We start from the raw sequence: 14,348 nt of genomic DNA on the forward strand, positions 1-14,348 counted from the left end.
TCTTACCATTATATAATCTATCTGAAACCTGTCAGTATCTCCAGGCTTCTTCCATGTATACAGCCTCCTTTCATGATTCTTGAACCAAGTGTTAGCTATGATTAAGTTATGCTCTGTGCAAAATTCTACAAGGCGGCTTCCTCTTTCATTTCTTCCCCCCAATCCATATTCACCTACTATGTTTCCTTCTCTCCCTCTTCCTACTGACGAATTCCAGTCACCCATGACTATTAAATTTTCGTCTCCCTTCACTACCTGAATAATTTCTTTTATCTCGTCATACATTTCATCTATTTCTTCATCATCTGCAGAGCTAGTTGGCATATAAACTTGTACTACTGTAGTAGGCATGGGCTTTGTGTCTATCTTGGCCACAATAATGCGTTCACTATGCTGTTTGTAGTAGCTAACCCGCACTCCTATTTTTTTATTCATTATTAAACCCACTCCTGCATTACCCCTATTTGATTTTGTATTTATAACCCTGTAATCACCTGACCAAAAGTCTTGTTCCTCCTGCCACCGAACTTCACTAATTCCCACTATATCTAACTTTAACCTATCCATCTCCCTTTTTAAATTTTCTAACCTACCTGCCCGATTAAGTGATCTGACATTCCACGCTCCGATCCGTAGAACACCAGTTTTCTTTCTCCTGATAACGACGTCTTCTTGAGTAGTCCCCGCCCGGAGATCCGAATGGGGGACTATTTTACCTCCGGAATATTTTACCCAAGAGGACGCCATCATCATTTAATCATACAGTAGAGCTGCATGTCCTCGGGAAAAATTACGGCTGTAGTTTCCCCTTGCTTTCAGCCGTTCGCAGTACCAGCACAGCAAGGCCGTTTTGGTTAATGTTACAAGGCCAGATCAGTCAATCATAGAGACTGTTGCCCCTGCAACTTCTGAAAAGGCTGCTGCCCCTCTTCAGGAACCACATGTTTGTCTGGCCTCTCAACAGATACCCCTCCGTTGTGGTTGCACCTACGGTACGGCCATCTCTATCGCTGAGGCACGCAAGCCTCCCCACCAACGGCAAGGTCCATGGTTCATTCATTAACTATGTACCTCAAATAAGGATACTTCTTAATGCAATTTTTGATGGAATTCCAGCCACTTATTTCAATACTTGACATCATTAAGTAGTGCATTCTCCTTGTGGAAAATAAGGGGGAAAAATCTGAGAGAAAGTGAAAAAAGCACTTGCAGGACAACAAAAGAAGACTAAATCCTCATTATGATGAAAGTACTAAGAGAATGTGTGCATTACTGTGATGAAAGAAGTGTACTTGCAGTACACATGAAGCACCAAGCAGCAGACACATATAAACAATAGGTTGGTCATTGTGGTTCATCTATCAAACTGAGCATTCTTCACCAGAAGTTGAGGCCTTGGCACAGGACAACTGAGTGGAATTGTGTGGGATGTAAGTTTCATAGCTGATTTCTTAATTTATATGCTTCTCTCTCTCTCTCTCTCTCTCTCTCTCTCTCTCTCACACACACGCACACACACACACACACACACACACACACACACACACACACACACACACACAGAGAGAGAGAGAGAGAGAGAGAGAGAGAGAGAGAGAGAGAGAGAGAGAGAGAGAGAGTCTCCCAATTGAAAATAAAGCACGCTTTACTTCATACTGGCGTACATTATGCACTTTACATACTCCACAGACTGTACTTAAGGTTATAAGAATAGAATATTGTGAGACTTAGTCTAGGTATCATCTTCTAGCTGCAGCCATGTGAAGCTAGTTTATGACCAACTTTTTATATTAAATGTTAATTGTGCACTCAGGAAAGCCATTTAGGATTACAGCTGATGCAATGGCAGAAATGACAAGTCTCAAGATAATGTATAACTTTGGACTACACTCGTTTTAAGTTACCGCCAACTTTAGTGAGGCAAATTTATCAATGTCAATTGCATACCTTAAATTTGTGTTGATTCGACAAGCCTTCCTGAGAGCAGTACCTCTGAGTGCAATCAGGTCACCAGCTAGTAGCCCTCCCATCCCTCCACCATCAACATTAATGGCTATCTAGACCTTAAAATGAAAAAAAAATTCTTTCAACTCATTTATTTTCCAAATAAACCACCCGAGACAGAATCAGCAACAGGGAAGCAACTGATTTTGTGACTTTTATGAGTTCCTAACCAGGGGCAAACTGTATAATTTCATCTCCGTGCTTTGACAGTTTAGCGTCTTGAGTTTCTGCATAGACACAGTTCTTGCTTTTTCTTTGGGTTTGGAAGTAAACCAATTCTGCGACATATTACAAGTTCCTAATCAGGGGCAAATTATTTAGTCTCACCAGAGTGCTTCAGTCGTTTGGTTTTTGAATTTCTGCATATCAATCTAATTTTTTAGACACAGTTCTTTCAGTTTTGTCAGCTTCTACAATAGAGTTCCACAGCACATGTTGATAATCCCTTTATCTGGGTAGTGTAGTTTTCCTTGGTCTCTGTCTGTATAGGGGCTGTGGTTGTTGTGTGCGGATGCGAGCTGAGTTGGTGACACTTTGTTCTCGGCTCCAAGGTGTGATGGCTTTGGCTACACAGCTTGAAACTGCAGTGAAAGGGCATCATTGTTGTGAGCCGGCCGTGGGGTAACAATGGACGTCCAGCACGTACAAGTCCTCCAATTGGAAGCTTCAGCCATACAGCTTGAAACTGCAGTGAATGGGCACCATTGTTGTGGGCCGGTCATGGGGATACAATGGACAGCCAGCATGTCCAAGTCCTCCAATTGGTCCTCAGCGGTGGCCAGCCCAGTAATTGCTCACATTGAGGTTGACCCCTCACACTTGGTTGAGTTGGAGGTCACCTGGGAGGCATGGCAGGCAGCAAAAGACTTCCCAGTGGGTCGCAAGTAAGGCCTCCTCAATTAGTCTGACAAACAGGTTCCAGGTGCTGTCTGTGGCTGACACTTTGCTCAGCCACATGCCATCACCTATCCTGTTCCAGAGGAAACCTCTCAGCCTCCAAGATCTGCGCAATCACAGAAGGTGAGATTATTGGTAGTTGGTAGGTCCAATGTTAGTCACATTATGGGGCTTCTTAGGGGCATGGCTGCCAAGGAGGGGAAGAAAGCCAGTGTGCACTCTGTGTGCATACCAGGTGGAGTCATTCCAGATGTGGAATGGGTCCTTACGGATGCCATGAAGAGAACAGGGTGCAGCCAACTGTAGATGGTGTCTCATGTTGGTACCAATGATGTGTATCACTTTGGATCAGAAGAGATTCTCTCTGGTTTAGAGTGGCTAATGGAAGTGGTTAAGGCTGCAGTCTTGCTTGCGAGACGAAAGCAAAGCTGACCATTTGCAGCACAGTCAACAGGACCGATTGTGGACCTCTGGTACAGAGCCAAGTGGAGGGACTGAATCAGAGGCTCAGACAGTTCTGCGAGTGTGTAGGCTGCAGATTCCTTGACTTGCGCCAAAGGGTGGTTGGGTTTCAGGTTACACTGAATAGGTCAAGAGAACACTACACACAAGAGGCAGCTACAAGGGTAGCAGGGGCTGCGAGGCACGGACTGGACAGTCTTTTAGGTTAGAGGGTCTCGGGAAAACACAAAAAGGGCTTCAGTCACAAAGGGTGCAGGTCCAACACAGGAAGAAAGTAGATACAGGAACCATCGGTAGAACAGTTGTAAATTGTCGTAGCTGTGTTGGGAAAGTACCACAGCTTCAACTGCTAATAAAAAGCACTGATGCTCAAATCATTATAGGCACTGAAATCTGTCTAAAGCCGGAGATAAGTTCAGGCAAAATTTTTCCAAAGAACCTAACGGTGTTCCGAAAGGATAGGCTAAACACTGTTGGTGGTCGCATGTTTGTTGTTGTTAGAAGTAGTTTAGCTTGTCGTGAAATTTAAGTAGATAGTTCCTGTGAGTTAGTATGGGCAGAGGTCTTTCTTGGCAACTTTTACGAACCTCCCAACTCAGATGATACAATTGCTGAAAGGTTCAAAGGAAACTTGAGTTTGATTTCAAACACCCAACTCGTACAACTGTAGCTGGTGGTGACTTTAATTTACCCTTGATATTTTGGAGAAAATACATGTTTAATTTTGGAAGTACGCACAAAACATCATTCAAAATTGTGCTAAATTCATTCTCTGAAAATTATTTTGTGCAGTTAGTTCATTAGCACAAGTGAATAGTAAACAGTTGTGAACATACACTTGACCTCTTATAACAAATAATCCTAAGCTAATATGAGCATCACAGCAGATACCCTGTTTAGTGAACACAGGGTTGTCATAGCAAGACTGGATATTGTAACACGCAGATCCTCCAAAAATAAACAAAGAACATACCCATTCAAAAAAAGCAGATAAAAATTCACTTTACTCCTACATGAGAGACAATCTCTACTCGTGTGTGGTCATCTACATGAGTGCTAAAAGGAATCCGTCAAACTTCGGTTACACAATAAATCAGTCAAATCTAAAGGGCCTAAATTCAACTGAATACCTAGGAGCTACAATTACAAACCACTTCAATTGGAAGAAACACATAGAAAATGGTGTGGGGAAGGATAACCAAGGACTGTGTTTTATTGGCAGGACACTTAGAAAATGTAACAGATATACCAAAGAGACTGCCTACACCTACACTTGTCCATCCTCTTTTAGAATACTGCTACGCGGTGTGGAATCCTTACCAGATAGGATTGACGGAGTACATCAAGAAAGTTCAAAGAATGACAGCATGTTTTGTATTATCATGAAATAGGGGAGAGAGTGTGGCTGAAATGATACAGGATTTGGCATGGACATAATTAAAATGAAGGCATTTTTCATTGTGGCAGAATCTTCTCATGAAATTTCAGTCACCAACTTTCTCCTAGGTGGTTCGATGAACCCTCTGACAGAAATTTAAATGGCATTTGCAGAGTATCCATGTAGATGTAGATGAAAATGATGGAAGATAAATTATATTCAAAATACCAGTACAGATCACAAGAATTTATTAAAAACTAAAAACCACATGCCAAAATGGTAGCCAGTTTCGATTTAGTCAAAAATTATCTACAGACAATATCTGAGCAGGTGGTGAGCAGAGACAATGGGAGAGCATTGGTAAGTGTTGGAGAACCGCAAGGAGGTAGTCTGAGCAGTTACCAGTGGTGTCCTCCAGTACTTACCAATACTCTGTCATCATCTGATGAGACATGGTCTGAAGACGATTTTCAGTTAAATCAAAACTGGCTACGATTTTGTTGTGTGGTTTTTAGTTTTTAATAAATTTTTGTGATATAGACTGATTCGTATTGTAATTATCTATTAGATCACTGTTAATTCCAGTAATGTTTTCAAAAGTTATTAAATGATGTTTGGTTTTTGTAGGTGTCTGTTGGCTCAAGAACTAATGAGTCATTGGTACTGCTTATTTCTAGTAGCCTCGTTTTATGGAATGATTAAGCAAATCTCTGAGTATCAGAAGTGCTACCTACAAATCCCTCTCAGAAAAGAAAGGTAACTAACTGTCCACATTGAGGGTAGACACTGGTTACAAATCATGCCTCCTCTGCACCACTCCTCACCCTGGTGACACTTGCTTCACCCACACAATACACCTCCCATTTAAAATAAAATGTCTGCATTGTAAGTGTTGTTTGCATATCAGTTCATTGTTGGAATCCTTACTTTCAGAACTTGCAGTAATGGGAAGACTTCAAGTGTCAATGCTTTGTGTCTGATCACTTCCACAACTAATAATAATAATAATAATAATAATAATAATGTGTGATGATGGAGGTTGTGAAAAAAATGGTTAAGCATGAACATGGAACAGGATTTGTGGTGAGTGAGCGGGTGATAGGGCAAGTGAAGGCCTTCAGTGCAGTCAGCAACACGTTAGCATGTATAACTATTAGACATAGGTATGGAGATCTCACTCTTGTTAATGCATATGCACCAACAAATGTAAGTGATGTAGAGGAAAAGAGTGAATTCTATGAAGAACTGGAAAGAACAGTGGAGAGCATTAGCAACAACAGAAATCTTAAGATTATTCTGGGAGACTTCAATGCGAAAGTGGGACAAGAAGATATGTATAGACCAACAATTGGAAAATATAGTTTACTTGCAAAAACAAATGAAAATGGCCTGCCGTTAATCAGTTTTGTGTTAAGTCAGAGTCTTGTGGTGAGTTCAACATTTTTTCCCCACAAACAGATCCACAAAGGCACCTGGATTTCCCCACGTGGTAGCACTGTCAATCAGATAGTTCACCTGGTGATAGATGAGAGGCACAAGAAGTGTGTGATGGATGTGAGATCGTACACAGGAGCAGATGCGGTCACAGACCACTTCCTAGTCATAGCCAAATTACAGTTACAGCAGTGCTACAAAATGAAAAAGAACAACATGGCCAAGAGACAGTTTGCTACTGGTACCCAGCCAATCAGAAGACCCAGGAAGAGATGGGAGGATGGGCTACAGAAAGACCTCTGCCAACTAGGAGTTCATGACAACTGGATCCAAGTGCAGAAGATCGCATCTATGAAGGAGCATTGTGAGGTCGGCGCATGATCTACAGGGTCCTCGATCACCGATTTGATTGACTGATTGATCATACAGGAATGTAGTGACTGGTATGTATTGTACATTGTGTAGTTGCTGTTACATTGCACTGTCAATTTGTTCATTTAATGCCGCGAAGTGAGCCGTGAAGCAGTTTCTGGTCTTTTGTGAAGTCTGTAGTAGGCTGTATTACTATTACACAGATCACATTTTCCTTCACAAAATTTCTAGAGGCTAGGACTCCACACAGAAGCAAAATTATAATTTATGGTTTATTGCAAAAACTATCTACAACTTGGAGAAGGCATATTCATGCAGTATTTGAGCACATGTGATATATGTGCCTCAATTTTACAGTCACTGGTGTATAGTATTAAGTATGTGTGTAACTCATAGAGTATATGAAAAAGGCGTTCATACATCACACTGATGTAACAAAAGTCATTGGATGTCTCCTAATATCATGTGGAACCTCCTTTACACAGCAACTGGATGTGGCATAGACTCAACTCAACTTTTGAAGTTCCCACCCAAAAGATTAAGCCATGCTGCCTCCATATCCATCCATAATTGCGAAAATGTTGCTGGTGCAGGATTTTGTGCATGAACTGACCTCTTGATTGTGTCGCATAAATGTTCGATGGCTTCATGTTGGGCAATCTGGGTGGCCAAATGATTAGTTCGAATGTTCTTCAAACCAGTTGTGAACAAAAGACCCTGTAACACTGCACACTGCCATCCATAAAAATTCCATCGTTGTTTGGGAACATGAATGGCTGCAAATGGTCTCCAAGTAGCCGAACATAACCATTGCCAGTCACTGATCAGTTCAGTTGAACCAGAGCTCCAAATCCATCCCGTCTAAACACAGTCCACACCATTATGGAGCCTCCACCAACTTGCACAGTGCCTTGTTGACAACTTGAGTCCATGGCTTTGTGGGATCTGTGCCACAGCCGAACCCTACCACCAGCTGTTACCAACTGGAATCATGACTCATCTGATGAGGCCACCATTTTCCAATTGTCTAGGGTCCAACTGATATGGTCACAATCCCAGGAGAGGCACTGCAAATGATTTCATGCTGTTAGCAAAGGCACTCATGTCAGTTGTCTGCTGCCATAGACCATTAACACCAAATTTCGCTGCACTGTGCTAATGGATACACTCATCATATATCTCACATTGATTTGTTATTAATGGATACACTCATCATATATCCCACATTGATTTGTTATTTCATGCACTATTACATGTCTGTTAGCACTAACAACTCTTACAGAAATGCCTCTACTCTCATTTGCTAAGTGAAGGCCGTTGACCACTGTATTGTCCTTGGTGATAGGTAATGCCTGAAATTTGGTATGCTTGGCACACTCTTGACACTGAGGATCTCAGAATATTAAATTCTCAAATGATTTCCAAAATGGAATGTCACATGCATCTAGCTCCAACTACCACTCCACATTCACAGTCTGTTAATTCCCATTGTGAGGCCATGATCACTTCAGACACCTTTTCACATGAATCACCTGAGTAAAAATTACAACTCTGCCAGTGCACTTCCCTTTTATACCTTGCATATGCAATACTTCTGCCATCTGTATATGTGCATATCACTATTCCATGTCTTCTGTCACCTCAGTGTAGTTTCAGATCCTGTAACCCCCACTACAATATTTCACCCATTAATACTAGCTTTTGTGAAAAAATGTGATTATTGGTAACTTACATAATCAATATTACATTCTCTCAAAACTATGATTAAAGTACTGATTTTCTAAAAAAATAATTTAGTATCATGACTCGAACATAATTTAGCCAGTTGTTTTTTACTCTTTAGAGAATTCCTTCACACTGCTCCAGAAAAACAAGTTTTCTCTCTAACAGAACAGATGTGCATATTTTAACTCAATGCTTACTCAGGGAAACCACCCAAACGTAACTCTAGATTTTTGTCATTATTATGGAAAACCATAAACAGAACAGAAGGCAACTGAAAGAGGTAAACTGTAGCTTACTGTTAGTACTTTCATTTTATGACTAATGAAGATATCGGCATATGAGGCATGTATTCTTATACACTTGTTGTGCATGCTGAATACTGCATAAAAGGCTGATTCAAAGCAGCTCTATCCCATATGAGTATCTTGACCACCGCACAAACACTGCAACCTACATCTATTTGAACCTTCTTGTTGTATGTTTAAATCTAATGAATAAGGAAGCTTTGGAAAACAAGTTATCCATTCTCAAAATAACCGAACCAACCTCATAGGGGAAACCATTGGTGTAAATAATACCTACGTCACTGAGTGAACTTGGTTACCATAAACGGTTTCATACACTGTTCAACTGAACAGTCCTTGCATGCTGGCATATGATGTTGAACCAAAGTATTGCAGAATCTCTGCCTTGTTTCAGTTTCTCTGGTTTTCACTGTATGCAGTCTTTGCAATACTGGCATCTGACACTGAACCAAAGTATAAGAGAAACTTTTCCAAGCTTCAGTGGTGGAAACATATAATATGAATTAGAGGCTTTCACTGGTTTTCACCGCATGTAAACGTTCCCTGTGAAAGTTGACTGTTTGAACCATATTACAAGTTTTTGTGGTTAGCTGTCCTGGCTTCTTGCAAGTGTTTCACCTTCCATTACTTTGCGTTAGAGGAAGTTTGCCAACAATTTATTTATTCATTTATTCTCCTTAGACAAATACAAGGGTTTGTTTTGGATTGTTGACATACAACAGCTCTACATTTTGTTTATTTCCTGGCACACTGCTTTCTCATGAACTCTATTACGTGGCTACAGGTAGTGTGGCTGTATATACTCCAGATAGATTTGCAATTACTGTCAATACACAACCTGGGCAAGCACAGGCATATCAGTAACTTAGATCCCTTCCACAGGTGCTATACTAATTAGTAAAAGGAAAAAGCTGAAGCCAGAAAACAGGGTGTTGGCACAATTTTACACAATGCTTGTATTCTGCAATCTTCCCAGTCTCACTGCTTCTTTATGCCCGATGTTACTGCATCTTCATGACAATATTTACAGAATGTCAACTGAGTTTTGTAATTTCCGCTATTTTTTGATTTAGAAGAGTCTTGGTTCATGTTGTTCATTTCATATTTAGGCACACATAATTCTAAGTTACACAAATATTAAAGTGAAAAAAAACCATTGTTTTACAAGTCAGAGAAATTTTTGACCAGAATTTTAAAGCATACAACATAATAATAATATAAATTATGTTATTTGAGAAAACAAGAATGGGACCATATGTAAATCTGACCAACTATCTGCAACATGAGCGTGTATTCTCTAGGGAACAAACAACACTTCCATCTGAGTCTTCTACTATTATGACGACGTCATCTGCTTGTGTATCACCATCATTTTGAAGCCAAAGAACAAACAGCAAAACCTAGAATGGAAATGTGGGGATTCTCCACTGATATAATAAGTGAAACCTGTTAATGCACCACTTACATGAAGGCATAATAGCCATGCCCATCAGTATTCTTTTTAACATGGGACCACTAGTCAGTAGTCAATGTTTCATAGATGACATGCACAAACTGAGTGAAGCTCAAATTTCTTACCATTATACTCTTTCTTTTTAACACATAGGGATTTTTAAACTATGTGAGGGGTATGTCATAGAAAGCAAGAAGTAAAAGCTTATTTTTCGCCAAATATTTTCTGTTTGTAGTAATTGTAAGAATGTATTCATAAAACCCATCTTTCAAAGAATCTAGATGTATGAGAGAAAGTGACCAAAAGCATTATATGGCTTACTCTATGAAAAAGCTAGCAATAATCTAGCAGCAGGCTAAATTACTTTATAATTATGATATCTACTTTTAAATAATAAATAATTACAAAATCTTTTCAGGATTTGAACCACTTTAATTGGATAATCCTATTTACAAGGTCTTAGGATGTGCATAATGACAAATTCACCTGCTTTGAGCTGTGCTGCAAATGCAAATAATTTTCGATATTTTGGAACAAGGTCTTCAGTGAGCTTAGACAGAATAAGAATTTGTGGTCGCCAGTTCTTAGTATGAGGTGGCCCTTCTTCAAGCCGTAGGAGACTGTAACGTGCTGCTGACAGTGCTAGACCACGAATTCCATCACCCCACTCTTTCTCCGCTCTGAAAAACAAAGATATATTTTGAATAACCACTTCACACAAGTAATTCAGTCAATGGAAAATTGACACTGATGTAACTTTAAAGTGCAAATTAATATCAAGATGTGACTCATAGTCAAGCAAGAAGTATGTGCTCATTTTCTGAAATTTGAAATGTTGATTATTGGTGATACAGATGTTGGATAAATATTTAATAGCAACTATATGTAAGGCAACTGCTTTGTTGACATGTTTTGAATACACTGAACTTCAGAATATCTGGGAAAGGTTACAAAATTCAAGGGTAGCACAGTGATGGCAATTATAAGACAAACTAGAAAATACAATATAAAGAGAGCATGAATAAACTGTACCACACCAGGAGAAGAACTTCAAACAGGCAGTATGGGGTTATGTGAATATGAAACATTCTCGAATGTAATTGAGTACTCAAGGCATGACAGATGGAACATCAGTGAAGAAGGATAATGACAAAGTAGAGTAGAGTAAAAATGTGTCATTGTCAGAATTACATGGAAATGACAGTGCATGTTTGGCAAGGTGCCTATATAACATGTATTAGGCTTACAAGCCAATAAAATATTTTTATAGCAGTGTAAGAACAGAGTGAAGGAGCAATGGCTCAAACAACTCATTCATCATCCAGTATATCATGGAAAGAAGTACATACACTCCTGGAAATTGAAATAAGAACACCGTGAATTCATTGTCCCAGGAAGGGGAAACTTTATTGACACATTCCTGGGGTCAGATACATCACATGATCACACTGACAGAACCACAGGCACATAGACACAGGCAACAGAGCATGCACAATGTCGGCACTAGTACAGTGTATATCCACCTTTCGCAGCAATGCAGGCTGCTATTCTCCCATGGAGACGATCGTAGAGATGCTGGATGTAGTCCTGTGGAACGGCTTGCCATGCCATTTCCACCTGGCGCCTCAGTTGGACCAGCGTTCGTGCTGGACGTGCAGACTGCGTGAGACGACGCTTCATCCAGTCCCAAACATGCTCAATGGGGGACAGATCCGGAGATCTTGCTGGCCAGGGTAGTTGACTTACACCTTCTAGAGCACGTTGGGTGGCACGGGATACATGCAGACGTGCATTGTCCTGTTGGAACAGCAAGTTCCCTTGCCAGTCTAGGAATGGTAGAACGATGGGTTCGATGACGGTTTGGATGTACCGTGCACTATTCAGTGTCCCCTCGACGATCACCAGTGGAGTACGGCCAGTGTAGGAGATCGCTCCCCACACCATGATGCCGGGTGTTGGCCCTGTGTGCCTCGGTCGTATGCAGTCCTGATTGTGGCGCTCACCTGCACGGCGCCAAACACGCATACGACCATCATTGGCACCAAGGCAGAAGCGACTCTCATCGCTGAAGACGACACGTCTCCATTCGTCCCTCCATTCACGCCTGTCGCGACACCACTGGAGGCGGGCTGCACGATGTTGGGGCGTGAGCGGAAGACGGCCTAACGGTGTGCGGGACCATAGCCCAGCTTCATGGAGACGGTTGCGAATGGTCCTCGCCGATACCCCAGGAGCAACAGTGTCCCTAATTTGCTGGGAAGTGGCGGTGCGGTCCCCTACGGCACTGCGTAGGATCCTACGGTCTTGGCGTGCATCCGTGCCTCGCTGCGGTCCGGTCCCAGGTCGACGGGCACGTGCACCTTCCGCCGACCACTGGCGACAACATCGATGTACTGTGGAGACCTCACGCCCCACGTGTTGAGCAATTCGGCGGTACGTCCACCCGGCCTCCCGCATGCCCACTATACGCCCTCGCTCAAAGTCCGTCAACTGCACATACGGTTCACGTCCACGCTGTCGCGGCATGCTACCAGTGTTAAAGACTGCGATGGAGCTCCGTATGCCACGGCAAACTGGCTGACACTGACGGCGGCAGTGCACAAATGCTGCGCAGCTAGCGCCATTCGACGGCCAACACCGCGGTTCCTGGTGTGTCCGCTGTGCCGTGCATGTGATCATTGCTTGTACAGCTCTCTCGCAGTGTCCGGAGCAAGTATGGTGGGTCTGACACACCGGTGTCAATGTGTTCTTTTTTCCATTTCCAGGAGTGTAGATGAACTTTTGTATTAAATTGTGGAAAAATATGGGAAAGGAGAGAAGCCGTAGGCACTAGCCACTGAATAAGAAGAGCAAAGACTAAAAGCCACTGTATATGTGCATAAGTATCAGTAACAGTGACATTCTATCAAAAATCGAATGATGCAACAGGCACATAGCATAACAAATTGTAAAAATCACTAGTTAAGCACAATTAATAAATAGCAAACTTAAGCAGAGAGTAAGGGGGCAGCAATAAAACATCTCTAAAACATCAAGCTACCATCACAGAAAATTAATGAGAGATTGGGCGAGGGGCAAAAAGAGGAAGGTAAATAGAATAGAAATCTCATTTGGATGTATGTTTGGAAAACATGGGTGAGCATTGGTAGAGATCTAGAGCAAACAAATGATAATCTAAGCAATCAGCAGGTCATCAAATATACTGAAGAACCACTGATTGGGAGCCCCAGTTTGCTCATTAACTACTTTAGATGGATTTTTAGTTTGATGTGTACGAATTTTCAATTCTTCAAGATGTCCAGTTTCCATCCCTTATGTTCAATGAGAAAATTTCCATATCTCAATTATGGCTGAAAGTACATGAGCAAAGGGCGCTATTAGTCTTGGAAGTGTGTACTCTAAACTATGTGGCAAAGTCCCGACCAGTCTGCCTGTACAGAACAATCACATGAACAACTTTCCTTGCTCCATTCCCAAATCAAGTTACACAAAAATAACTTCCCTTTCAGACTGACTGTTAGCAGTTGCTCCTTATGTTGAGGTTTACAGCTTCTGTAATAAAAAGTTTAAGAAAGTTTTTAGGTTTACACGAGCATGTACCTTCAAAACTGACTAAAAATGGCAGTAGCCAACAGGAACCTCATTGTTTGAAGAAACACTCTTCTTGCTCCCTGGACATTAAAGACCAACACCCTCATGGATGAGACACTAGCATTTATAATTTAAAAAAATCTCATGAAATGCAATAAAACTAGCACTGGTAAGGCCTGCATACTCTTGGAATTATTATAGTTATCCTTGTCCTTTAATTATTTTACTTTCAGTGATAAGACTTACTACCAAAAATGGTAATGAACTCTTTATTATATTTACTCATTTGTCTTACAGCTACCACCACTGTGCTACTCTTGATTTTTGTAAAATTTTCCAGATATTCTCACTACGAGAGTATTCAAAATGCATAAGGAGTTGCCTTACGTCTCGTGACTACTAAACATTTATCCAGTGTCCGTATCAGCACTGTTCAACATTTTAAACTGCAATTTAATGAGTTCCAAAATAAAGTGGCCCATTTTAATTAGCAGAAACCACTCACTTTGGAAGTTATTTAATTTGTTATACTGTACTAAGATTTTCATAATTAAGATCTGAATGCTCAACACACTCATGCATGAAAAAAAAATCATTTCTATTATGAACCTCCTGTAAATATTTTGAACTATGGTAAAACAGAACATGTAAGCAAACCTGGATGGTTGCTCATATGACAGCTACAATGATTGTTGCTGGACCATCATTGCCACATGCTGCCAGTGAC

At 41.1% G+C, this 14,348-nt stretch overlaps 1 protein-coding gene across 1 annotated transcript in view; it reads right to left on the bottom strand.

Moving 5' to 3' along the window:
• The window catches only part of LOC124798500 (solute carrier family 12 member 6), a 427,524-nt gene that overhangs the window by 92,272 nt on the left and 320,904 nt on the right, over positions 1-14,348 (bottom strand). Inside the window, exon 13 of the mRNA XM_047261938.1 lies at positions 10,517-10,710. Within this exon, the coding sequence (XP_047117894.1) occupies positions 10,517-10,710 (194 nt within the window). The remainder of the gene's footprint in view (positions 1-10,516; positions 10,711-14,348) is intronic.

The sequence above is a fragment of the Schistocerca piceifrons genome, chromosome 5, assembly GCF_021461385.2.
Source record: "Schistocerca piceifrons isolate TAMUIC-IGC-003096 chromosome 5, iqSchPice1.1, whole genome shotgun sequence".
Taxonomy (NCBI): domain Eukaryota; kingdom Metazoa; phylum Arthropoda; class Insecta; order Orthoptera; family Acrididae; genus Schistocerca; species Schistocerca piceifrons.